The following is a 24,169-nucleotide window of genomic DNA, read 5'->3' on the forward strand; positions in this document are numbered from 1 at the left end:
CCCTAAACCCTAAACCCTAAACCCTAAACCCTAAACCCTAAACCCTAAACCCTAAACCCTAAACCCTAAACCCTAAACCCTAAACCCTAAACCCTAAACCCTAAACCCTAAACCCTAAACCCTAACCCTAAAACCCTAAACCCTAAACCCTAAACCCTAAACCCTAAACCCTAAACCCTAAACCCTAAACCCTAAACCCTAAACCCTAAACCCTAAACCCTAAACCCTAAACCCTAAACCCTAAACCCTAAACCCTAAACCCTAAACCCTAAACCCTAAACCCTAAACCCTTAACTTCACCATCTCATTTACAAAAACCACATTTACTTCCACCTTCAAGAACTCCATTCAACCACCACATAACTCCTCTCCATCCTACAACCCACCACTTTCCCACAGCATCCACTCCTATTTCCTAACCTCATCATCTATTTTTCACCTCATATCCACCATTCAACTACATCTCTACCACTCCCCACACACCGTTTCTGCACACCATACTTACTTACCCATCCACTACATCCATCCAATCCCTAACCTCCTTCTTTCCATCCTACAACCCACCACTTTTCGCTACCATGTCCACTATCATTTCCCAACCTCATTATCCATTTTTCACCTTACATCTACTATTCATCCACCTCTACCCAAGTTACCACACACAATTCATACATCCCACACCTAATTCAATCATTTACTGACTTCATTTAACTACCGCCACCTTTCGCTTCATCATACTACCACTTTTATCTACGACCCTTACTCTCATTTCTTTACCTCGTTATTCACATTTCACCTTATATCCACAATTTAACCAAATCTATCTACCTTTCACCTTATTTCCGCTACTCAACAACAGCTATCCTTTTTTATATCCGTTTTTACCACCATCTACATTCCCTACTGCACTATACACTTCCAACCAAATACATCTATTCTACTTCATACACATCTTTTTTTTTACATTTTCACACACACACATGTCCATAACCATACCTACTTCTACACCCATTACCTCAATTTAACCTCCACCTTTCTCTCTTTCGTTTTAATTTGTCAACCCGCCTTTTGTACCACCTCTGCTCTCATATTTTCCAACCTCGTTTACGCATTTTTTACCTCATATCCACCATTCAAACATCGCAAACCTACTTTCCACACACCATTCGCGCACCTCATATCTAATTCCACATCAAGTACCTCAAATTAACCACGAACTCGTTCTCTTCATGCTACAACACACTTTCTTCTACCATCCCTACACTCCTTTTTCAACCTCACTATCCACTTGTCATATCTGTTCCACCCCATCTATCCAACCAGCTCCTTCCTTTTCCCTATCCTTCAATCATTTATTGACTAAAAGGTAGATAATTTCGTTTGTTACCACTGCTACCTATCAACTTATACTTACACTATGAATACTATCACATATTCTTCATGTACTACTATGTTCACCTCTCCTCATATTCTACTACACTTGTATTCTATACGGATAAACTGACGACTTCCAAAGCGTAACCTTCGTATGCCCAAAACTAGCAGCTATCAAATAATGGATAACTGACCCGACTCTGGCACATGTCAGTGGTATCATTGGATTCCCCGTATACAAAATCATATACGTGTGGAGTAGCGCCCTCGCAGAAATCTCGCGAATGCGATTTCGCACAAACTCGGCGCGTCTGGATAGCGGTCGGGCCGAGCGAATTATTCCCGGTTGTTGGAGTAGCGTATCTTCGAAATACAGGCCCAAGTCTTCACAGGCTTCAGAGTTGGGGGGTTCTTGTGTTGACGCTTGTTCCTTGTCGTAGGGCGTCGAGCCTCGGGCGTGCAGCGTTATCGGGTCGGCGTTTCCTCGGCGTTCCCGTCGGGCGTGCGGCGTTATCAGGCCGGCGTTTCCTGGGGCTTGTGTGGCGTTATCGGGCCTACACAGGGGGGTCTTGTGCACGGCGGTTATCAGGCCAGTGCGGTCCTTCGCCTAGGCAGCGCGTTATCGGGCGCCCACCTAAACGGTATACGTTTAACGTGCCTTTGTTCCAGCACGGGTCTGTGGGGGGTGAGCACCCGAACCAGCAAACGACGGGGGGGCGCGATATCGAGGCGGCTCTACTTGCCGGCATCCTCTGGAACCTCGGAGAAGACGGGAGGTCTTTGTGGTTCAGAGAAATTTCGGGACTGAGTCCTTACCCTGTCCTATGTCCTTGCTACTGGCTATTCCCTACTACTGCTTGCTAAGCCTACCGTTCTGGGCCTATCCCTACTTCTGTCATGCTTGCACTGCCGTCCTTCAATCTGGTTTGCGTGGCGTAATCAAGATCTTACCTCGGCGTGTTTTGCTCGGCGGGGTTTAGGGTCGGCGCGTTTTGCAGAGACGGGGCGCTGGTCGTGTATCACGGCCCATCATCCGCGTCGACTTTTCCCGTCGATCTCTACCGCGCGTCGCCCCCCATCAATCGCGTCGCGTTCAACCAACTGCATCGCGCTCCATCCTCCGTGCCGACTTCCATCCTTCGCGTCAGTCGGCTTCCATCTCGGCGCCTCCACTCACCGGCGTCGACGTGCCCGCTTCCTCGCGGGGCACTACACCACATACGCCCAGGTTTTCACGTCTTCGTACTCAAAATTGGCTCCGATCTTATTTTTTATTTATTTGTCCCGTCTCTGACACTTGGGAGCAGTACAACTGAATTCCCCATATACGAAAACCTATATGTCCAGATTTTTAGGTTCCGAAGCCGTAAACTAGAGCGGTTAAAAATCCCTGGTACACCGACTTCTTTGAATTTATATTTATTATCATAGCTTATTTATTAAGTGTTCGAGTTTATAAATTATTTGAAAAAAGTCGCCGATTTTACATCCATTTAGTAACATGTCACTAATTCGAGGTACCCAAACTTATTCTATGGTTTACGTAAATTAAGCTAAATTGGGGCGCAAAGGACCCTGGATGAATGATTCTTAGACGGAAATTGTCGGACAATTGGCAGACAGAGCAAATCGTGATTTGTTTAGAGAATCTTACGGTAATGTGGTTGTGGTGTGTACTTGAACAGCACGAAGAGAGCATGGGGAGACTTGCCAATGCGTGTATCGTAAGCTGGCTTGATATCTATTTGAAAAGGCGGAACTCACACTAATCTAAATTGTTTTGTGGTTTTTCCGCATCAGTTTGGCTACGGTGGCCCAGCTCAACTGGCCGCACCGACGTTTTCGCGAGTGTGCGGTTTCTCGGTCCACTGCAACGCTCTCAGCACAGTCGAGGTATACTTGCGCTCGATGTGCGTCATCAGGTACCTAAGCTCGCTCAGTCGCTTTTGAAGCTTGCGGTCTGGCATATCACGTCCGTCGAGCAAGCGCAGCGGCGGCTCTTGCTTGGACTTATTGCCGCATCTCCACAGCACCCAGATGTGATGAACAGAGCAGTCAGGTATCTCGAAATCTTCGGCTACGCGACAAAACTTCCCACCCCAAAAATGCGCAGGCGTGCGCTCGAAGTCGTTATCGAGCTGCTCTGTGAGGTGCTCTGGAGGTGCTGCCAGCTTCTGCAGAAGCTCGTCAACGGCGCAATCTTTAACACACGCCGTTATAGCTTCATTGAGCCCATCGTAGGTTACAGTTCCCGCACCAATCGCTCGTTTTCAAGCTCAGCAATAATATCCTTCGCTGTATCCACCCGTGTCGCTTCAATTTTGGTGAGGGCACCGACCAAGTTTTCCATCAGCCACTTCATCTCGCACAAAATGGACACGTGTGGCGGCACGCCAGTTGAACAAATGCGAGCTTCGGAGCTCCCGTCACCTGACTGCACTCGCTCGGCAAGAGATGACAGCAGGGCTGGATCTTGAAATAGTGGCGTTTCGAGAACGGGATGCTTCGGTGATATTGCACGTACCAAGTATGCGTGATGGTAAGTCAGCGAGGCTAAGCAATACTCAGCGATTAACTTTAACCCTTCGGGTAGTCCAGGGAACATAAAGCGGACACCTTGCTGAACACCTTCGTCATCCACATTGAAGTGGGGCGGAAGTGTTGAGAACTTGTAGCTTTCCGTAGGCAGCCCAGCCACTGCCCGACCAACGTGCATTTCACCCGCAGCTTCGTAGCGTAGATAGGTGTTTTGGACGCCGCCAAGCGACCAACCAGCTCTCAAATGCACCGCGGTCGACGACGGTCATGCCGTCGAGCCCGAAGAGCAAAATGTAGCGGAACCTCTCCGCATTGAGTGCGTACCCAGCTCTCTAGGATTAAGCCCTTGGCGCTTTAATTCGGCGACAATACCTTCCTCAGCTAGCAAACGCTAAAAGCACTTCCGAAACCGCTCGTACTGATTGTTGCCCGGGAAAAGAAGGTCGCTTGAATCAAATGATGTCGACGCCCAGTATAATCCCAGCGCAACAATGGGGCAAATAGAAGGCTGGAGCGGGTTTGCGTAAATGTACCGAGGATCCCTTGGATGTTCACCGCCTTGGTCGTTCTTCATGTGCGCGAAGTACATCTGAAGTGCATCGCCTCTGCATTCCATATGCGAGTGTCGGATCCCAAAGGCATTGGACGAGCGACGCATGAGATTCCAGGCAATGACCATGTATGCATGAGAAAACGCCATCTCCTTGCCAGGAAGAGTAAGCATTTTGCCACACAAAAAGCTGTATAAATCAAACATCAGCGGGTCTTTGCCTGTCTTGATCTCGCTGGCTCCGATGGACGCATCCTTAGCTAGCTTGTGCTTTAGCCCCTTGAAGTAGGTGGTCAACTCCGACTCGAGCGTCTTGCTCATGGTATGACCGAAGTCCCGAAACAGGTTGAACAAGCTTGCTCTGTGCGTGTTGAGAACAGAGTAGCTGAGTGCACCGCCGTCTTTACGCTGGAGTGTGATCAGCCAGGTGACGAAGACCTCCGCGTCCAGGAGCTCGAAGACGAAAGGGTCGATGCGCGGCTTCTGGTTGATCACCTCCTTGATATGCGCCCGTAGCTGTTGGAGGGAGTACGCGGCAATGTCTCCAAGACGGGTTGCAAACTCCGGTGCGACGAGATCGGCTTTATTCTTGGCAAGCCACGCGAGAAAGCGACAGTAGGAGTTCTGATAGGTGGTTCGGGAGCGAGCTGTGACTGTGTTCTCGCGAATCTGGCGGACCTGGTCTTTTAAATGCCCCCAATCGTAGCCCTCCATTTGCGGTTGTACTTGTGTCCGACGTCTTCTGTGCTAATCGAGAATTGCGATCGTCGCCACACGTTTACACAGGGGGCAAAAACTCGTTTTTCAGAAAATGTTGGACGATGTGTCCGACTCTTTACCGTGAACGCCTAAAATAAAGCGCCCCGAGGACCCTAAAGGACCCTGGGATGAACGTTCATCCGGGTCGTAATATATATAGGGTCCAACAAATCAACAAAAGTCAAATCGTTAGGGTCACTAATCCAACGATGCGGCGAGTTCATGCGATTCTTACGCTTCGGCTTCGCTAACTGGCAAGTCTCACACATGGGTAACTCTCGTTTCTTCGGCATCATAACGTCAACGATGCTCTTGTACGACATTGACTTTAGGTATTGAGTATTCGTGTGCCCAAGTCGGGCGTGCCAAACACGAATATCAGCTAGCCCATCCATCTTCGTGAAGTTCACGACTTCTGTAGCGCGCATCGCCTGCCGAGAGCCATCCTCCGTAACCGAGTTGTAACTACGGAAGCTCTACACGTTGTTCGGCTGCAGCGTTGCAGCCAACAGAAACCTATCACCGTCATACACGTTGTACGCGCCCGAACCCGGATCCTGCACCTCTGTGAGACCCTGGTCTCTCACAATTCCTGCCGAAAACAAATTCCATCGAGCGCTCGGAACTTATAACACCCGATCCAAAGTAAACTTCTTCATCTCACCATTTTCTGACTTCGTTACTAGTTCAGCAACACCAACATCGACTGCATGTGTCAGCATATTTTGTGCAAACCCAGCTTAGTTTAAATTAGAGTTAATTATACTCGGGCCTCCGAGTATAGATTAATCTTAATAAAAGATCCAAATAATGTTTTTGGGTTAAAATGAGAACTGCTATTTTTGTTTTATGTTTCTGACTTCCTCTAAATGTAATATTCTAAACTGAGAATCTGTCAACGGCTGGTTGGCGGAATTCCAATGCTATGCATGTCGCTCATTGGCTAAAAGATGCTGCTTTCAGCCAATAGGAATCCTAAGTCTCTATGGACCACCCGTCGTGGTGATCGTAAATGTATGTAGCATTTGGTGTATCTACACCAAGGACGAGAAAGTCTTTCGAACCTCTAACAGAGGGGGCTGCGAGTTGCGGAGCAGGGGCCAGAAATGCCGTTTTACGCCGGCAAAAGGGACCGCCGCGAAAACATGTCTGGGCCCTCTCATATCGAGGTTGTAGCGGACGTAGATGATCACGCAGGTGATTTAGCTGGTCATAGTGCTATGAAGTGTAACAGGGTTACACGCACAAGTGGCTACAGTCACTTGTAACTCTAACAGACACGGCCCCTCCTGCTAAATCGGAGCCCTCCAGCGAATCGGGCCCGATGTATCGGATCTTGGACCACCCGATTTGCCAAAACGGATGAAAGCCACAATACTAGCGTAGCGAACACGCTCTAAGAGCATCTCCACCGGTCAACAAAAATTTTGGCAATAGAGGATGTTAGCAAATTGGTATTTTACGAGTTGGAGACAAAGACACTCTACCACCGCTCTCTATGTTCCCGAACTCGTAAGAGGGGAGTCGTGTTAGTACGGAATCTCCCGAGAAACTCGTAAGGCTTTTTCGCGAGACTACAAGCCTTCTGATTGGCTCGTTACTCCCATCCTGCATCTCCCCCTTGAGCACCATGGCCGCCATGGCGCTTACAGGTACATGTAGCACCGCGACTCGAATCGAGTCGCGGTGGTTCGAGTCACTCGAACCACCTCATCCAGTCTCAAGTGCCCCCCCCCCCCCTAATCCGTGTGACGTCCTTGCCTCTCCCAGCGAGGCACACAAGGATGACGACGATTCGACTGCGCGTCTAAAGTCATAACGGCGCGTCGAAGTAGAGTAGGCAGCCATTGACCACAAAGAGCAGCATAAAGTAGAATATGTTGCTTAGAGTAGTGATGTCCGAGTTCCTGATCGTACTATTCGTTTGGGTATGTCAATCTAAGAAGCTGCATGGCGCCTCGATACTGTAGCGTTTGATTCTATCGCGGGTGATGACGTCGAGAAATGTAGCGCTGCGCTGAGCGCGCGAATCTCATCCTCGGTGAAGCTGAAGTACCTCTTGCAGTACGCATCGCTGTGCTCGTTGAGCCTCGAACTCCTGGGATGATCAGTCACTCGGGGCTCTCAGAGCGCGAAGCAGCATCGCAGGAGGGGAGGGGGGGGTCTGAGTGTCGGTCCGTTAGGTGGTTCTGCGGCGAGGTGAGTCCAGCTAGTTCGGCACCACAGCAGCGGAGTTTTGAACCGTGAGCACGGGGGGGTTGGCTGCTGCAGCGACCGAAAAAGCTGAACTGAGGACCGCGACACCGCTCGTAGGTGGTGGTCGTACGAGCGCTCTGTAGTGCAGACCACTCATCATTTGCACCGCGTTTTCATACAACTTTTCTTAGGATTACTCGGAGAAATTAATTTTGTGGCAACGTTGGGTGCCGATGGTCGATCAATATCTAGTATACATCATTCAATGCGGAAATTTACATACAAGTTTTCTTATGATTACTCGGAGAAATTATTGTGCTTCGCAATGATTTTGCCGACCATTTTAGACGCTAAATATGGCAAAGCCTGCTCCTATATATGTGTGAAAGAAGATACACGACTTGCTAAAATTATGCATAAATCCACCTCCTCATATATATATCGACTTGGGAGGGCCTGTCAGCAGCCATAGACACACGGCAATTATGCATAAGAGGTTGGATGTGCTGAGGATCATGGACGGTGGTGTACTGGGCCAATCAGAGGTCGCAAACGGCCAGCCGTGGCCGTACGGATAGTTTTTGGCCGTGGCCGCGGCTGTCCGGCCGGACACCACGGCCGGCTGCGGATAACCGAGATTCATTGCGATATCAACTTTAGCTGTTCTAGCTTCGATTGTTATAGCCAAAAGGACTGCTCTTGACGTTGACAATGAGTATTGTGGCTAAAGGAAGCGGTATTGAGTCCTCCAGCGTTGAATAATATTCGTATCACCAGTCAAATGTAGAAATAGCTTGGTACGAAAAAAAATAAGCTGTTTTACGGCCAACCGAAGCCAAAATGCCGGCCAGCCACGGCTGGTCGAATGAAATCCACGGACAGCCGAATCATGCCTCGAGGTTGGCACGGCCAGATACGGACAACCGGTTTTCAGCATTTGCGACCTCTGGGGCCAATGCAGGTGCTTGTGGATAAAAGTCGACAGAATTGCAGCTGCACAGGCACAATTGCACTTTCAAAAGTGCAATTGTGGTGCTTTTAGCGTAATTCTAGGCCTCCACCAATTTATGCACCTCGATTTATCGTAAATCTAGCAGGTGGTCGCTATAAATACAGCAAATCTCGTCTGATATTGCCAAAATCACAATAATTTTGCGGCAACGTTAGTGCGAAGCAGGCGCAGCAGATGCGTATCAAATGTTGGCAAGTTATGTTCATTTAACCGAACAATTTTGGTTTGCTTCGACGAAATTGCATATTCAGGCGCACTACCAGCCCAATCCTCTAGTTAGAGGATGTTAGCAACTTCGTAAATAACGACTCAAATTTACGGTCAACATTTTTATGTGTTTAGTTAAAACGAAATCGTCGATAGTGTTAGCATTCTCGTATCCGCCCATTTTCGAAATCCAACTGACTCCCAGCGATAGAGGCCGCCCTGCTGACACGAGATCCCTGCATCCGACGCCGCGCTACCTACCGTGCCTCGCTTCATCATCCTCTCGCCTTTGTGCATTCTATCTTAGCCGCATACTGCTGAATGTGTATTAGACTTAAGCATTATTCTATCTTGGTCGCAGCGCGCCAAACATCCTCCGCGCTTTTGTAGATAGATCAAATATTGCTGCACAAACTACTTGCATAGCAACTAGAAAACCGGGTTGCCCGCTATCGGCAAATACCCTCTCCTCCTTCATTCAAACATTTCAGAGCTGGCACCTTCGTACTTAACGTTTACTCTTAAGCTCTGGAAACCAATATCCTACTGAAGTAGTTTGCCACTCCACCGAAAAAGCCTCTGCTTTACGTGAATTTCAAGAAACCATGCGATTTCTGAGATTGTTAAATGACTTTACTTGATTTCAGTATAATTTTACTTCATGTGCGCCACATATCAGGTGCATCGAATTAATCCTGGTTGGGCTGTCCATACCGTGCAGGTTCGGACAAATTCATGTCCGAAAATTAGGCTCGGACAATTCTATAATTTGATATATTATTTTTAACAGTGATAATGTGGCACACTGAAAAATACCACAAAGCAAAAAGGCAAGTGGTGACTCTCGGTCTCGGGGAGATGCTCGGTCTCTGGCAGCAGCAGGAGTTGCAGGAAGGACGATGGCGGTGTGGATAGCTTATTGGCGTCGGGCGGGGCGTCCGCTGCTGGTAGGGCCCTCAGGGCCAGCAGCTGGACGAGCAGGATGAAGACGAGGACGCCGTGCAGGATGGCGGCTGAGTGAAGGAGGGGGAGAACAGGCTGGACGGCAACGAGGCAGCAGCTCGAGCAGGAGAAGGGCGTGATGCAGGACAGCAGGGCGGACGAGTAGGTTGCGGTGTTGCCGACGCCGGAGCTGGTGTCGGCAGCCACGGCGGCGGTGACATTGCTGGCGGAGGCGGTGCAGGAGATGGAGTCGACGGAGCTGCTCACGTTGAAGTTGGCAGCAGCGTCGGTGCTGGCGGCGTTGGTGTAGGTGATGGTGTTGGCGGTGAAGTTGGCTCAAGACCCGGACGCGCAGCAGCAGGAGCAGGAGCAGGAGCAGGACATGCGGCTGTGGTCTCGGGGGGAGGCCTTCTGGTCTATCCGCGGCTGTACAAGCTGGGCGGTGGCGTGGGTTTGGACTGCAGCTGCGTCCCCGGTCCAGTACGGCGGAAGCAGCAGCACCTCGATGAGGTGGACGGCGGCGCGCCGGTGCTGCAGGACGCGTAGAAGTCCTGCAGACTCTGGACGAGACGGCGATGGCGCGACAGATGCAGGCCCGCGAGATGGAGCTGCCCTTGCTGCAGGAGGAGGGCGGGCCTGTCGACGCGGCCGCGCTGAGCGAAGAAGGAAGGAGCAGCAGGCCGCCGAACCAGACGAAGAAGTTAAGGAGGGGCAAGCCGACGTGGAAGCGATTGGCGCTGGCCTGCGGACTGATGGGGAAGGACGACCATCAACTCAAGCGCTCCCAGCGATCTCCGCGGGGCAGATGCTGCAGAAGCTGCGCGTCGAGAAGAAACGCTGAGGGGAGACATCGCCGTACCAGAAGAGCTGGAGGAAAGCGGAGACGGCCAAGCGTTCAAGGACCAGCGATACCGCGAAAGGAGAAGCGAAAATTGAGAGAGGTAGCACGCAGTATTACAGTTAAATAAATATTTATTATATTTAGCGGATGGACATTGTTTTTCTGCAGAGTTGTGCTCGAGGAGCATTGAGACCGGAAGACGTGAACGCTCTTCTGATGGCGACCTTCCTGCATTGCAAGATCCCTGTTCAAATCGATATCTGTCCGAACGAGCACGGTATTTTTAAAATATGAGATTGTCTTGCTTTCACTAAGATCATATCAAATATTTGTTTTAGGATCGGACAAAATATGTCCGAATTGTCCGATTTGTTACTAACAGCCCAACATGACCTTTGGAGCACTCCCATTTGTCCAAACAGTACGACAAAGGCTTCTGATAGGTGAATTGCTAGTGTCATATTGCAATGCAAAAATTGGTGTGTCCGAACTTTGATGCTATTCTACCATACCATTCCATGACGGTGCCGACATCGGCCGACAGAGTGCCTACAAGCTGGGATTGGCTAAAAAAAGCAGACACATCATGCACATCGGGCATGGTGCCCAGGCGGTAAGCAGTCAAATGCGCATTGCTCCAGCAGTGCCAGATCAAATCCTGGCTTGCAGGTGTCAGGCAGTAACAGCCTGACACCTGCAATTCTGCCGCTATTACCAACTTAAGCGTTTGCATGTTGGTTATTAAAACAGCAGCATTAGCGCTGTGTAACATACAAAAACGCAATACATTTCTCATTTTTCGAGAGTTCATCTAGCTGTACTGTATTAAAAGCATTGAAATTTACACGGTTGGTTAGCGCTCGTCGCCTTCGATGCAGCGATGCAGTCCTTCTCACTTTTGCTTTTGCGCTCACCCCGCCGGCGATTTGCTAGCGATTCACGTCAGTGCTTAGTAAGAGTGGGGAGTCTTTTTTTTGGTGCGCGTCTCTCTTCACGTCCGGCGATTTGCTAGACCTTCCACGAACAGAGATGCAATCCATTGTGGGTAGACGGACTAGGGGCGGTCCAATGTGTGAGAATCAGAGCGGTACATCCGAGAGACATTCTCTCTGTGGATTAGTGGTAGTCAATTTCGCAGCAACAAGAAGGATTTTATTTTGTAGAGCCTTCTGCATGAATATATTTGACCAATCAGCGTTGGGTCAATTGAGCACCCCAAATCGAAGTTTGCAGCAACAAAGACGATTTCTTTTGTCAGTTTGCAGCTCACAGCTTGCTGCACCATACATGCGCTTCGCGGGCTTGGACTTGGATGCCGCGGTTGTCGGCGCGCGGAAAGGAGCTGTGAGATCTGCGTCGCATCACAGAGCAACGGAGCGCTGCTGCAACGGTTCGCGACCTCCTCAGCGACGCTGATTCGTTGGAGGACGAGCTAGATGACTACTGGCAGCTGGAACTCGAGCGCGTTCAATCGACGCGTTATCTGGATCGTCCGGCGCAATACCGACGGAGGAAAGATCGCTGGCTGAAGCTGTTGCGCGACCATGATTACATGAATGACACTGAGTTCCACGACCATTTTCGACTAGATCGTGACGTGTTTTATCGCCTGGTGGAGTTAGTGAAAGATGATCCAGTGTTCTTCACAAAGGGGAACAAACCATTTCGTGGCGGCGCCGAGCTTCACATTCTTGCACTCCTAAAGTTTCTTGGCCCCTATGGAAACGACAACTCCGGAGCCAAAGTGGGCCAATTCCTTGGAATTGCAAGTGGCTCTGTTCACAACTATCTGTTTCGAGCTTCAACTGCCATCATGAAGCTTGAGGACGCCGTGATCACTTGGCCAGATGAGATCGAGCGTCGCATGATTTCGCAGCGGATGCAAGACAAGTATGATTTCGTGAATTGTGTGGGTATCACGGATGGAACGCTATTTTCTCTTGCCTCAAAGCCTCGCCACCATGGCGAAGATTACTATTACCGAAAGGTATCCTATTCCGTAAATGGGTTGGTGACGTGTGATGATGTTGCAAGAATTTGCAACATCGTTGTTGGTTGGCCGGGATCGACTCACGATAACCGAGTTTGGATGAACAGTCCAATGGTGCTTCATCCTGGTGATCACTTCAAGTCCAACGAATACTTGCTTGGTGATTCGGCTTTTCAAGTATCGGCCTTCATGATCCCTGCATTTAAGAACCCCCCGAAGGCTCAAATGGATTCGCGCCACAAGTACTTCAACACCAAACTTGCGAAAGCTAGAATCAAAAGCGAGCATTGTATTGGGCTCTTAAAAATGCGGTTCCCCTACTTACGTGAAATCCGGGTGAAGATGAGCAAGAAACGAAAGCACATGAGACGCCTGATTCGCTACGTCACCTGTTCGGCCATCATGCACAACCTTCTGATTGCGGAGCCGATTCCACGTGACTGGCAAGCTGAACTCGAACGATTGATGACGGGCAGACTGGACGACGATGACGAGTTGAATCTACCCCTCCCTGTTAACGCAAAAGGGCATGAAAGACGAGAGCAGCTCCTGGCATACTTACTCGAGCTGCGGACGTAACGGTAGCAGAAGGTCGATCTCGTCGGATGAGATGCCCTCATCCAACAATCATTTTCGTTCTCGAAGCAGCGCGATTTTGCGTTGCTGGCTCCAGTGCTCTGCCTCTTCGCGGAGTTTTGTTGCTTGAGCGTTTGCCTCGCCAATCCGTGCCGCAGCAAGAAGGTCTTCATTTTTCAGTTGTTGTTGGCGTGCAAGAAACTCTTTTTCACGAAGGCCGAGCTCTTTTTTTCGGGCGTCCAGTTCAGCAAGTTGGATATCGCGTTGCTGGTCTAGTTGGGCTTGCTTTAATCGGAAAAGAGCCGGGTGCCCGGATAAGTCATTTTTCTTGGGCTTCTTTGTTTGAGGTTGAGCGATAGAAATTGGAACTGACGTCGATCGCTTCGCCGCCGAGTTGCTCACTCCATGACTCGAAACCTCATTTGTGTCGGTAGCACTTTCATCACTCGAACTGCAGTCATCACTCTCTGTATCATCTTTGCGAAAGTGCTGATCGGTGTTCAGGAGCTGCGCGCGGGTGCTTATACGACTATGCATCGTGTCGAATAGCTCATAGTACTCGGGGCATCTCTCCAGAATGTTTGCACGCAGTGTAGTCTCATCTTCCACTCCTTGCCCAGTAGCCGAAAGCCAGTCAACAGCTGCACGAAACGTCGACTCCAGTGACGCAATCTTAGACATAACATCTTTCGCGGTTCGAGCTGTCTTAATTCCTTTGATGGAAATCAAGTGCACGATTTGCTGAGCGAGCGCAGTTTTCGTTTCCCCTGTCTGGGCTTCACCCCCACGGTATCGGTCATAATTATCGGCACTCGCGATCCAGTCAATCAGCACGCTCAACGAGCTTACATCTTGCGAAGGTCCATCGTTATGCCATAGCACGCGCTTCTTTCCGGTCGCTTGAGGTGCAGCCGCAGTAGCGGCTAGCTTTACCAGGGTGTTGTAGCATCGTCTTCCGCACGTAGCTTTGTCAAATGAGCCACCAGCACCGAATGCATCCAACATTGCTGCTACGCAAGCAGCGTGGGCTTCGCGCTCACATCCCGGCCTACTGCAAGGGCGAAATGACCCGCCTCCATTCGATTTGTTAACCTTCTTGCAGTCTTTCCATCTACAGACGGATGCTACAGCAGCACCTATGACGGCCGCAGCTTCATGACGAGTTGCATCAGCTCCGGGTGTTTGCCGGGCATTGTTGTCGGGTACGGTATCAGCAGTGACGGGCGGTCTGGTTTCCTCGCATCGATCATCATTGTCGCTGTCCAGCATTCGGCTAAGGTCGTTCAGACGAGCAATCCTGCTGGGTGCTATGTGCACTCCTGTGCTGATCACGTACTGGGGGTCCGCGCAGTTTAGAGTAGTCGTAGGAGCTGGAGTAGTCGGAAATTCACTTGCACTTGAAAACTCTGACGGTCGTAGGGGTTGTACGGCAATCATGATAACTGGTTTCGGACGCTTGATGCTCCAACTGGGTCGCGTGAGAGCGCCGCGTAGCGGCGTCGTAGCTGGACGCCGCTACGCGGCGCTCTCACGAGCTCCTCGCTGTGAGCCGGCCTAGTGAGGTCAGGCGCTCTACTGCCGAGGCTTGGCTGTGTTGGGGCGGAGCTGGTAGTCCCTCGACTAGACGGGATCGTCCCTGGAGCAGCTGCTGCGCCAGTACGAGCGCGGCTTGACCGCGAAGAGCGCGGCTTCGTCTTCTTGCCCATGAGCTCTTCAAGTTCCGCGCGGCGAATAAATAATTGAACTTGTTGCTGCGCGCCAAACTGCGTGAGTTTTGTTGCAGGTGGGCAATTTTTTTCTGGCCAATCAGAGCCCTAGAAAATATTTCCATCTTGCTGTGAGAAAAAAAATCCTCTTGTTGCTGTGCAATTGACTAACACTATTGTACTCGATCAACAATGCGGTGCAAACCCGGGGTTTTTTAACCGTCGAGGATTTGGTGCCAATCGTGCGTCGTCTTAACGCGGCTGCACCCGAGGAAGAAGGGCCAGCCCCCCATGGCGATGAGAAGTACGGGGCGTATTCTATGCAAGCACTGCATGAAGCGCTTCGCGCCAAGGGCTATCAGCTGCGGTACCTGAACAGTACCAACACGTTCAACTGCAGTTCGCAAAGGTGGTTCAAGAAGATTCCTAGGTCTAGTTTTAGGCACCTTGTGATCATCGGTAGGCCATTTGGCCAAGAAGAGGGTGCCTGGCACTGCATCGCTCGCGCGGCGGTGGGCGACAAGCACTACTTCATCGACTCGGACGAGCTCGTCTACAAGCCAAGTACCGAAGACGGATTACGCCACTTCTTTGCTAGTCTGGGCTGTGTTTACGCGGTCGAGCCGATTAACTACCAACAATAAAATCCTTCTTTTACACAAAACCGTTGTTTAATCTGTAACCTCTGGGTAATCATAAAATATCCTTTAAGACAGGAACACTCTTATTTTTTACTATTAAAATGGCTACAGTAAAGATTTAGAGTGGTAGCACACCGCCTCGGCTGCAGTGCAAGATGTTGTCAAATGCATGAGCTGATTAAGAGTAGATCGATATTAGGAAGCTCTGTGGCGTTCCAGCAGTTGCGCACGAAAGTCAAACGCGCACTACATGCTGTACGCTATACATTTATCGAAGTGTAATGTGTAGCGGTGCAGAACATTTACTATAGCCCCACGTTAGAAACTATAACTCAACTACTTCCGTGTAAACAGCTCTTGCGTTTCCTTGGGCGCTTGGTCCGTTACGCCAACGACAGCAACGCGAGCACGGTACGCGTCTACTAGAGAGTTGAGCTTGCTTTCCAGGAAAAACTTGCGCAGTTGCTTGAGTACAGCTGATCCACGTTTGCTCTTGACTCCGTGCTCTTCGAAAAATCTGTACACCCCGGCTTCGGCCTCAATTCCGGTACGAACAACTTGATCGGTGTAGTCAGGGGCCGACGGGTCCAGCGCGAAGCCGTTTGGTAAGAAGAGCTTCATGTAGTTCACGGTGTGCTTGTACGCTGATTTTTTCTGCCGATCCGCACACACGTCCCACATACGTGGTGTTTTTGCGTACCACTCAAGCCAAATAGCCGCTGGGCCTTTCGGGAGAGCCTTGCTTCCACACGACTTCGATACAGTAGCGGAATCCTCGCAATGCGATTGTGGTGCCACCACCGGTGCCGGCAAACTTGTGGAGGAGTCACCCTGACTAACGTCGCGCTGACTCTCCAGTTGGGTGACCCGCTCGGTCAAGGCTCGATTCATGGCTATCAGCTCGCCGATGATGCAGTTCTGGTGATTGATCAGCTTTTCTTCTCTTATGAATGCCTCCGCGTCGTCTTGAGATTCCTCCAGATCCTATTGTGCCACCTTCGCCTGTAGTTCAGAGCTCCACGCGAGAACTTGAGCTTTTGGTAAACCCAACGCCATCAGGCATTCGCGCATCCGGGTAGCGTACGGGCACATCGGGCAGCGCTCGAGTACCTCGGGAAAATGCTGGATCAGCGCGGCAGTTAGAACTTCAGTGACGCCTCTTCTCGGGGTCTTGGGTGCAGACGCTTGGCTGGAAAAGAAGATTTCCCAAGCTCAGTGCTGGCGGAGTCGAACCAGGAGAGGGTTGGAACCGGTGGCTTCTTGTTCGAGTCCCACCCGCTGAGAACACGTGCTACTTTCTGGTCTTCAATGGTTGTGTTGAACACGTAAGCGAAAGCCTTGTTGGTAGCCGTCATGTTCCACGAACCACGATCGAAAATCCACTGAGCACTGAGCAGTGGATCACCGTTTGCATGCTGAGCCCCACCACGTCGAAACGAGTGAGACGTCAAGTTTGCAGTTGGCACCGCTTTAGCTTGAGCGGCAGACGCTGTCTTGATAACGCGGTTCACGTAGGCGTGGATCTTCATGTTTTTTTCAGGCAATTTACGCTTTTTCTGAGGCGGCTCACTTGGCGTGTCGTCATTCTCACAGGCAACAAGAGCTTCAGCTAGTGGCACGTCAACAGGGGCTGTCATACTCTCGTCGCCGCTTGCGGCAAGGTGCGGAGGATCCAGCAGCTGTGCGCACGGAGCGTCCTGCATCACCAGGGCCATCGCAATCGCATGCAGGGGGCACGTGATGAAGCTGTTCTTGTCGAGAAAGAGAGAGATGCCCTGCTCGTCTGAAGTCTTCACGCGGATGAGCCGGACGAACACAACGCCATCCGCATTCACAGACAGGTTTCCCTTCACCACGAACCCCAGGTCTGAGGCGCGGCCAAACGCGTACCACATCAGCGCCAGTAACGCGGCATCTTGGTAGTCCTTGGGGCTGGCGGCATCATAGTAGAGTCCGTCCATGAGAATTCGTAGGTCTTCCTTCGTGCAGGCAGGCGCCTTCTTGACCATTCCACCTTCGATGCGCTTCAGACAATGGCGCTCGAGCGTCTGTCCCATCTTGAGTAGTTTCTTCTCGATGGTGGCTCGGTGGGTCGGGTAGGTGTCGAGCAGCCAGTTCTTTACATGGCGGTAGTAGCTCATGACCGAGTTCTTGGCCAGCGGCTTCCCTCCTCGGCCTTCGACGAAGGCGAGGTGAACGCCATAGCGGTCCATGAGCTTCACAAACACAGCCCCACTCTCATCATCTGCGAGAGAGGCAGCGATGAAGTCCATGGAGACGCCTTGGGCCATGACGAAGCGTCCGAAGGCGTTGATTGCGGTTTGTAGAGCGCGCTGGGAGTTGACGGGGGCGAGGTCTTGGAGGCTCATACTGGTTCCGAGTGTTCTGTCGGCAAGAGGGCATGATGAGCAGTAGACTGATGGCTCGTATTGACGCCCTGCATATTTTCGCCCCCGTGCCTTCGGCACGGCGTCGGCATCGTTTTACCCTACACCTAATCAAGCTCATTGGCCGATATTGGGTATATCTAGATGTCATTGGTCAATATACGTGCATTGCGGTCAGTCTACCTATACTTAAATCAAGTAAAAAAAAATGTGTCGGCACCGTCACGATATTTATCCATACGGAAAAGATAGAGCCCATGTTTTTAGTCAGAGCGGGTGAATGAACCCAAATCTATCGGGAGCGTCCAAGCGAAATCGACACCAGCGGCATTTGAGAGGCATGAAGAGCCTGCAAACTTCACCCCAGTGCCATGGCTAGTCATGGTATTCCCTCCTTAACGCTGGGTCGGTCTTCAGAGGGATTAAAGCGCCGGCAAAGCGACTTTTGGCAGCCGAAGATCACCTTAGCCCATAGGAATTGCATAGTGTTTGTAGGCCATGACACCCGTCCCACAAGCTGAACATGTTTGGCCATGTTTCAACATGTTTGACCATGTTTGAGATTTCTTACTTGATTTTAGTATACCCCTTACCCTAAACCGTTTAGAAAACATGGGCTGTATCAACGGCCTTATCCATACTTCGTAACCGAAGCACTACAGTAAAGTGCGTCGATAAGGAACGCCTGATATATAAATCGTTATCCTGGTACAGTAAAGTGCGTCGATAAGGAACGGGCGACATTTTATATTCTTCGACAAGACATGAATCCTCGCTTGTACCCATAAAGTGCCAAATGTACTGAATTAGTTATATGATTCTACCAATCATTTAACATTCCGCCAATCACAGTTCCGAAACCGAGCCTCAAGAGGAATCTAAAGGTCGCGAGAGGGAATCATGAGGATCGCTGTAAGCGCGGGAATCGCGCCAGGTCATGTCTGCGTGCCTCATTAACCAAATTTCGCTCTGCTGCTCACAACTCCCATGGTGACCGCCACTTCCAGACCGTTCCAGACGCGGCCAAGCTTCAGTCGCTGCTAGTCTGTCATCACCGTCGTGATCTACCGGGTGCTACCTGTGCTGAGCTGGCTGCGTGGGCTCAAGGCAAGACTCTGGTCGCGAAGTCCGACATGAACTACATATTGCAGTAAATCAGTGCATTTGCTGTCTGCATGTGACGAGTCAAACCTTTAATTATCAATATACCTTTTTCTTTCTATGCATGTGGTGCCGTCGTGCAAAACTATAATTGATGTGGTGTACACAATTTTCAACTGTAAGCTGCGATTTCCATTCAAAAACCAAAGTTGGAGATGGGTAGGCAGCCTCTGAAGGAGGGCGGCGGTCGCAAGGAGCGGAAGAATGTGCGCACGTCCACGACTTTCGAGACGCGGCTTGCGGTGATCAAGCACTTCGAGGAGAGCGGCGACATGGCGGCCACCGTCGAGCGCTTCTTCCCGGCGCTGAGCGTGCAGGCCAAGCGCAGCAAGAAGCGCGTCGTCTACGGCTGGATTAAGGACCGCGAGAAAATCGAGAAGGCCTGCGACTCGGTGGGCACCGCCAAGGCGCATCGCCTGCGGAAGTCTGGCGTCGGTCTCACGCTTAGCGACGACGCCGAGAAGTGCATCGTGGTGTGGCTGCGCTCGATGCAGAAGATGGGGGTGCCCGTGACGGGCACCATGCTGTCCGAGCACGCGCTGGATGTAGCCAAGGAGCTGGGCATCGACAGCGCGCTCTTCACGGCGTCTGTTACCTGGAGGAAGAGCTTCCTCAAGAGACACAACTTGGTCATGTAGCAATAGATGGAGAATGTATGCGGGGAGCGGCGCTGCCTGCAAGTGCTGCGCTGAGTAGGGCTTGCAAATGGTGTGAACAATGAACTGTGTCAAGCTGTGTCTTATTGAGTCTTAGCGCGCTTGTATTGGATGGTTGGTGTGAGTGAGGGAAGCACTCACCTGTGGCGTGCATGTCGTCGTAGTGACTAGGAGGACATGCTTGCCATTCCGTGTTGAACCCTAGGAGACAACATGGCTACGGAATCAGATATCTGATTCTTTAACTGCCGGGGAGCTCGATACGTCACTCCTGGCCTCGCCGTCATGCTGCCGTCGTACTCCCCCAAAGGCCGCAAGCGCTCGCAGCAGCTGCAGCTCTGGAAGCGCGTGGGGATCGCCGGCGGCCTCTTCATCCTGGCGCTGTTCCTCTGGGTGCAGTACACCATCCTCACCACCAACTTGGGCGGCATCCCGGCGCACGTCGGAGAGCTGCAGGGCGCCACGCAGCAGGACTCGCAGCACCCAGACACTAATGAGCAGGCGCATCTTCGAGGCAATGAGCATCACGCGGGTCCGGCAGCAGCAGTGGGGAAGGAAGGAGGCGACACGGAAGCAGTAAATCACGCTGCGGGCGCAGGTGGAGGCGGTGGCACCATGGAAGAGATGCTGGCGGACGAGGAAGTCGCCGACGTGGTCGATCCCGACATGACTGTTACCGCCGTTCCCTCCGACCAGCAAGAGGCTCGGCGTCTGGCCGTACGCAAGGCCATGAAGTTTGCGTGGGGCAATTACGAGGAGCACGCGTTCGGCGGAGACGAGGTCGACCCAGTAAACGGCTGGAAGCTCAGTAATGTGTGGGGCGACATTGCCTGCTCGCTGGTGGACGGCATCGACACGCTCTGGATCATGGACTTGAAGGATGAGTTCCAGCGTGCCAGAGACTACGTTGCCAACCAGCTTGACTTCTCACATTTAGGACGCGACGGCAACAAGGTCTCGGTCTTTGAAACGATCATCCGCGAAGTGGGCGGTCTCTTGAGCGCCTTCGACTTGTCTGGCGATATCATCTTTAAGCAAAAGGCCAAGGAGCTTATGGACCTTCTTACAGCTGCTTACGACGAGAAGGAGGGTGTGTTTTACACACTGTTGAACCCGTACACCAAGGAGAAAAGCTTCGCTGCGTGGGCTGGCTATCGGTAAGCTTGCTTCCCGAAGTTCTTTGAACTCGTTTCTGGTGACTCACTCCAGATACCGCTATTCGTCACTGCAGGGCTCACATTGCAGACATCGGTACGCTCCAGCTAGAAACACGGTATCTGTCAGACATCACGGGTGACCCGAAATATGCCGAGATGGTGGGAAGAAAGAAGACTCCAGCAAATCAGTTCTTTTTTGTTGGCGGCTAACGTTTGGTGGATGTGACTGTTGCAACACAGGGCGACGCTTTCTATCAGATCTTAAAGCGCGAAGGCTCATACAAGAAGACGGGTTTGTTTCCGGTGCACTTCAATGCTGGTCGCGGGAAGTTCGACGCTGGAGGAAGCGTGATCACACTAGGTGCGCTGGGCGACTCATTTTATGAGTATTTGTTGAAAGTGTACATCTACAGTGGAAAGCGAGAGGAGGACGAGTATCTGCGTCAATTGTACGACGACGCTGTGAGAGGAATGGAAGAGCATCTACTCTACTATTCCATTCCAGACGACCTCTACTTTTTGCAGGAACTTAAGGTGCCATCTTTTTCGGTACGTGGCTCCACGCTATTTGCAAAAAGCGGAGATGCGGTTTCTCACATCGCCTGGTTGGATTCTGTATTGCAGGCTGTTCAGCGCATGGATCATCTCCTATGCTTTGTGCCGGGACTCTTAGCGCTTGGAACGCTATCGGAAACAGAGGATCACGCGAAGAACGCTAAGCACCTTGAGCTGGCCGAGAAGCTCATGGAGACCTGCTACCAGTTCTATCACCGTCAGCCGACGGGCCTATCGCCGGATATTGTGAGCTTCCCGAAGATGCGGGTAATTGACCCCAAGTATCGCCTTCGGCCGGAGACGATCGAGAGCCTATTCTACCTCTATCGCGTTACCAAGAACCCCAAGTATCGCGAGTTCGGCTGGGAAATCTTCGAGGCGCTCGAAGCCCACGCCAAAGTCAAGCACGGCTACGGTGCCATCCTGGACGTCACAAAATTGCCGGCGCAGGCGGAGAACAAGATGGAGAGCTTCTTCCTGGCGGAGACGCTCAAGTACCATTACTTGCTGCAGGCGCCTGAGAGTCTCATTCCGCTCGACAAGTACGTCTTCAACACGGAGGCGCACCCACTGCGCATCCTCAGTCGGGGTTAACTGCGCTCATGGGGGTCGGCAAGTTTGATAAATCGATAAATAAAAGTTGCATGTTGCGTTGCTTAGCTACGTGCAGCAACGTTTTATAGCTGCCGGGATTCATCATGCACATTTCCTCTCCAAATCACTTAAGGCTCGGCTCGCATTTTTTCAGTTTCGTGGCAGACACGGGCAGGCTGAGCAGAGCAAACTGCTGCGCTGACTGGTGCAACAAAGCGAACGGGGCCCGTTTCGACAGGTGAACGTCTCCTCTCAGCGACTCAGCTTCGCGGTCAGGCTGTCGCCAATTTCTCAATATGATAAAGATCGTGCGTCCTTCAGGTGTGAGGGCCTTCCTCGACGCCATCTGCTGCTGCTGTGTCAAGCGCTCGAGTGGATCACGAATTCAAAGACCGGCTCGTCGAGCATCGCTCGATCTGCGCGCCGTGCATGCAGGGCCTCTAGCCTGCCAGGCTGCCTGGAGGTCCCGTCGAGCGACCCGCTGAGCTCCAAGCGGGCTGCAAATATCTAACGTGTGGAGCAATCGAGGAGGGTCTACCAGCAGAGCTCGTGGCGCGGCTATCAGGGGATGTACCATTCTGGTCTCCGATGAATCTGCAAGTTGAAGATTGGTAGACGAGTCTTAGCCGTCGTCGATGCAGAGACGTCCAGTGAAGGCCACCTCGATGACGGCCAAGGTGAGGTCCTCCGCGCCGGATGGTGGTCCAGTTGCAAACCGGCGTAGAGCGGTGTGTGGATTACACGAATCCGAGGTGATGACCGTCCGCGGTGGCAGTGGGACCACACTGTCACGCAAGTCTATGCAACCTTGAAGCGCTTCCGAGCATTTGATTGGTCAGTTAGCTTCAATGTCCAAATGTGTATGCCTTAAAATTATTTCGAGCTGGCCACTGCAACTCTGTCTGCAGGGTGGATATCTACGCGTGTGCTCCTTTGGCCCGAAAATCACCACAACTAGACCTACAATATTGTGGCTCGCAGCATGTGAGGTTATAACATTCGTGTGTAGACTGTTAAATCAGGAGGCCTGTTGGTCGGCGCTCTGTGTTTTGCAGGCGATGGATTGCTGGTATGTGGCGCCGGTGGAAGGGAGGCGAGGCTATACAGTAGCTCCATCCTGAAGTCCTCGCTTGGCGGTACAATTGTGCCTTGTCATCAGTGAACATGTCAGCAGGAAAGCAGATTCGAGGTGGGCGGGTGAAGACTCGGCCTCTTTAATGTTAACACTTTTTAATTTGCAGAGATGTCCCGCGATGGTCAACTCAATGGCGGTTTTCAAAAGAGACGTTGACATTCAGAAAAAAAGGAGCAAATGGTCTCTGGGTTGGTCCGTGTAAGAGCATTTTGTTTTGTTTACGCAAAGGCATTCTCGCTACATATTCGAGCTCACGAAGTTTTTTTTAAGAATCCTTACTCCTGTCCGGTTTTAGGCAGGTACCCGTATCCAGTCGAAAAACAGTACGTACAATTTCGGTGTTGCCCCTGACTCAGCTCTCAGAGCGAGTTGCCGTCAGCGTCAATGGCTCAACGCGTTTTCGTCAAAGACCAACAACCCCTCGCGGATCAGCGACTCGCTGCTCTGACTCTTGGTGTGTGGGTGTACCTGTAGGCGGTAATGCCAACACCGCCGGCACTTGTCGAGCGTGGCGCAACTCGCTCAACACACGCCCCGACCGGTTGGGCGCCGCCTTCAGCCACAACTCAACCCGGCTGGCGCAGCCAACGACGACGGGGCCACTCTCCTCACCGCCGGTCATCCCGGACGTTGACGTGTACGCCAGGGCAAGAAGAACAACAGCGTCTCGGTGCGTTGACGCCGGCGCTGGCAGAGACCAAGGCACGGTCTCAGCGAGGCCCAGGCTTGGTCTCCGTTCGCCCGCTCGACGGCAGCCATCGCCTCCCGACAGCCAAGCCTGCGATGCTGCCGCTGTCGCCACGCCCACAGCAGCCGCGGTGGCAGGCGGCCCAATGTTTCGCGCAAATGTTTGCGGGCGACACTGCCAGCGCACTTGGCGGCCCGCCAAGCGCGCTCCGTCTTCGTGCAGCCCGATCCGACTTCATTTCAGCGCGCGAACTGAACCGACACAAACTTCGCACAGCTATGAACGCGGACTAAGAATTCGAAGTGCCCGTGTCCGGGTCTAAGTGACTCACTGACAAAAACAGAGAAGGTTAAACGGGGCGTCTATTCTCGGACAGAGGCTCGCGGCTCATCTGCGAGTTTCACACAAACTTTTTTTCGCCTGTCGAGGGAGCGCGCTGCCTAAGAGGTCACCATGGCCCCATGGCCACCACCACGCGCCGGAGCTGCCCCGCGGGGACGGCCC

At 51.8% G+C, this 24,169-nt stretch overlaps 7 protein-coding genes across 7 annotated transcripts; 3 read left to right on the forward strand and 4 right to left on the reverse strand.

The window, feature by feature from the left end:
* Positions 1-4,579: 4,579 nt before the first annotated feature.
* Positions 4,580-5,176, reverse strand: PHYSODRAFT_378164 (hypothetical protein; the record flags this gene model as incomplete). The annotated part of the gene is made up of 1 exon (XM_009529824.1): positions 4,580-5,176. A coding segment is annotated over one exon (597 nt), but the record flags the coding sequence as incomplete, so codon positions are not given.
* A 4,359-nt stretch (positions 5,177-9,535) lies between these two features.
* Positions 9,536-10,514, forward strand: PHYSODRAFT_332762 (hypothetical protein; the record flags this gene model as incomplete). Its single annotated transcript, XM_009529825.1, has 6 exons — positions 9,536-9,541; positions 9,588-9,635; positions 9,745-9,882; positions 9,910-10,053; positions 10,136-10,299; positions 10,340-10,514. 6 exons carry the CDS (start codon positions 9,536-9,538, stop codon positions 10,512-10,514), a joined length of 675 nt encoding a protein of 224 aa, XP_009528120.1.
* Positions 10,515-11,691: 1,177 nt separating this feature from the next.
* On the reverse strand, positions 11,692-14,563 carry PHYSODRAFT_354709 (hypothetical protein). Its single transcript, XM_009529826.1, has 3 exons — positions 14,521-14,563; positions 13,798-14,495; positions 11,692-13,761 (listed from the first exon to the last, which is right to left on the reverse strand). Exons 2-3 carry the CDS (start codon positions 14,420-14,422, stop codon positions 13,037-13,039), a joined length of 1,350 nt encoding a protein of 449 aa, XP_009528121.1. The 5' UTR covers positions 14,423-14,495; positions 14,521-14,563; the 3' UTR covers positions 11,692-13,036.
* Positions 14,564-15,668: 1,105 nt separating this feature from the next.
* Positions 15,669-16,013, reverse strand: PHYSODRAFT_332763 (hypothetical protein; the record flags this gene model as incomplete). Its single annotated transcript, XM_009529827.1, has 1 exon — positions 15,669-16,013. The coding sequence occupies one exon, from the start codon at positions 16,011-16,013 to the stop codon at positions 15,669-15,671; it is 345 nt and encodes a 114-aa protein (XP_009528122.1).
* A 458-nt stretch (positions 16,014-16,471) lies between these two features.
* PHYSODRAFT_332764 (hypothetical protein) lies at positions 16,472-17,701 on the reverse strand (the record flags this gene model as incomplete). The annotated part of the gene is made up of 1 exon (XM_009529828.1): positions 16,472-17,701. The coding sequence occupies one exon, from the start codon at positions 17,699-17,701 to the stop codon at positions 16,472-16,474; it is 1,230 nt and encodes a 409-aa protein (XP_009528123.1).
* Positions 17,702-19,035: 1,334 nt separating this feature from the next.
* PHYSODRAFT_332765 (hypothetical protein) lies at positions 19,036-19,518 on the forward strand (the record flags this gene model as incomplete). Its single annotated transcript, XM_009529829.1, has 1 exon — positions 19,036-19,518. The coding sequence occupies one exon, from the start codon at positions 19,036-19,038 to the stop codon at positions 19,516-19,518; it is 483 nt and encodes a 160-aa protein (XP_009528124.1).
* Positions 19,519-19,821: 303 nt separating this feature from the next.
* On the forward strand, positions 19,822-23,958 carry PHYSODRAFT_332766 (hypothetical protein; the record flags this gene model as incomplete). Its single annotated transcript, XM_009529830.1, has 5 exons — positions 19,822-20,693; positions 20,768-20,852; positions 20,934-21,242; positions 21,318-21,831; positions 23,624-23,958. The coding sequence occupies 5 exons, from the start codon at positions 19,822-19,824 to the stop codon at positions 23,956-23,958; spliced, it is 2,115 nt and encodes a 704-aa protein (XP_009528125.1).
* Positions 23,959-24,169: the final 211 nt, after the last annotated feature.

Source organism: Phytophthora sojae (genome assembly GCF_000149755.1).
Source record: "Phytophthora sojae unplaced genomic scaffold PHYSOscaffold_5, whole genome shotgun sequence".
NCBI lineage: Eukaryota > Oomycota > Peronosporomycetes > Peronosporales > Peronosporaceae > Phytophthora > Phytophthora sojae.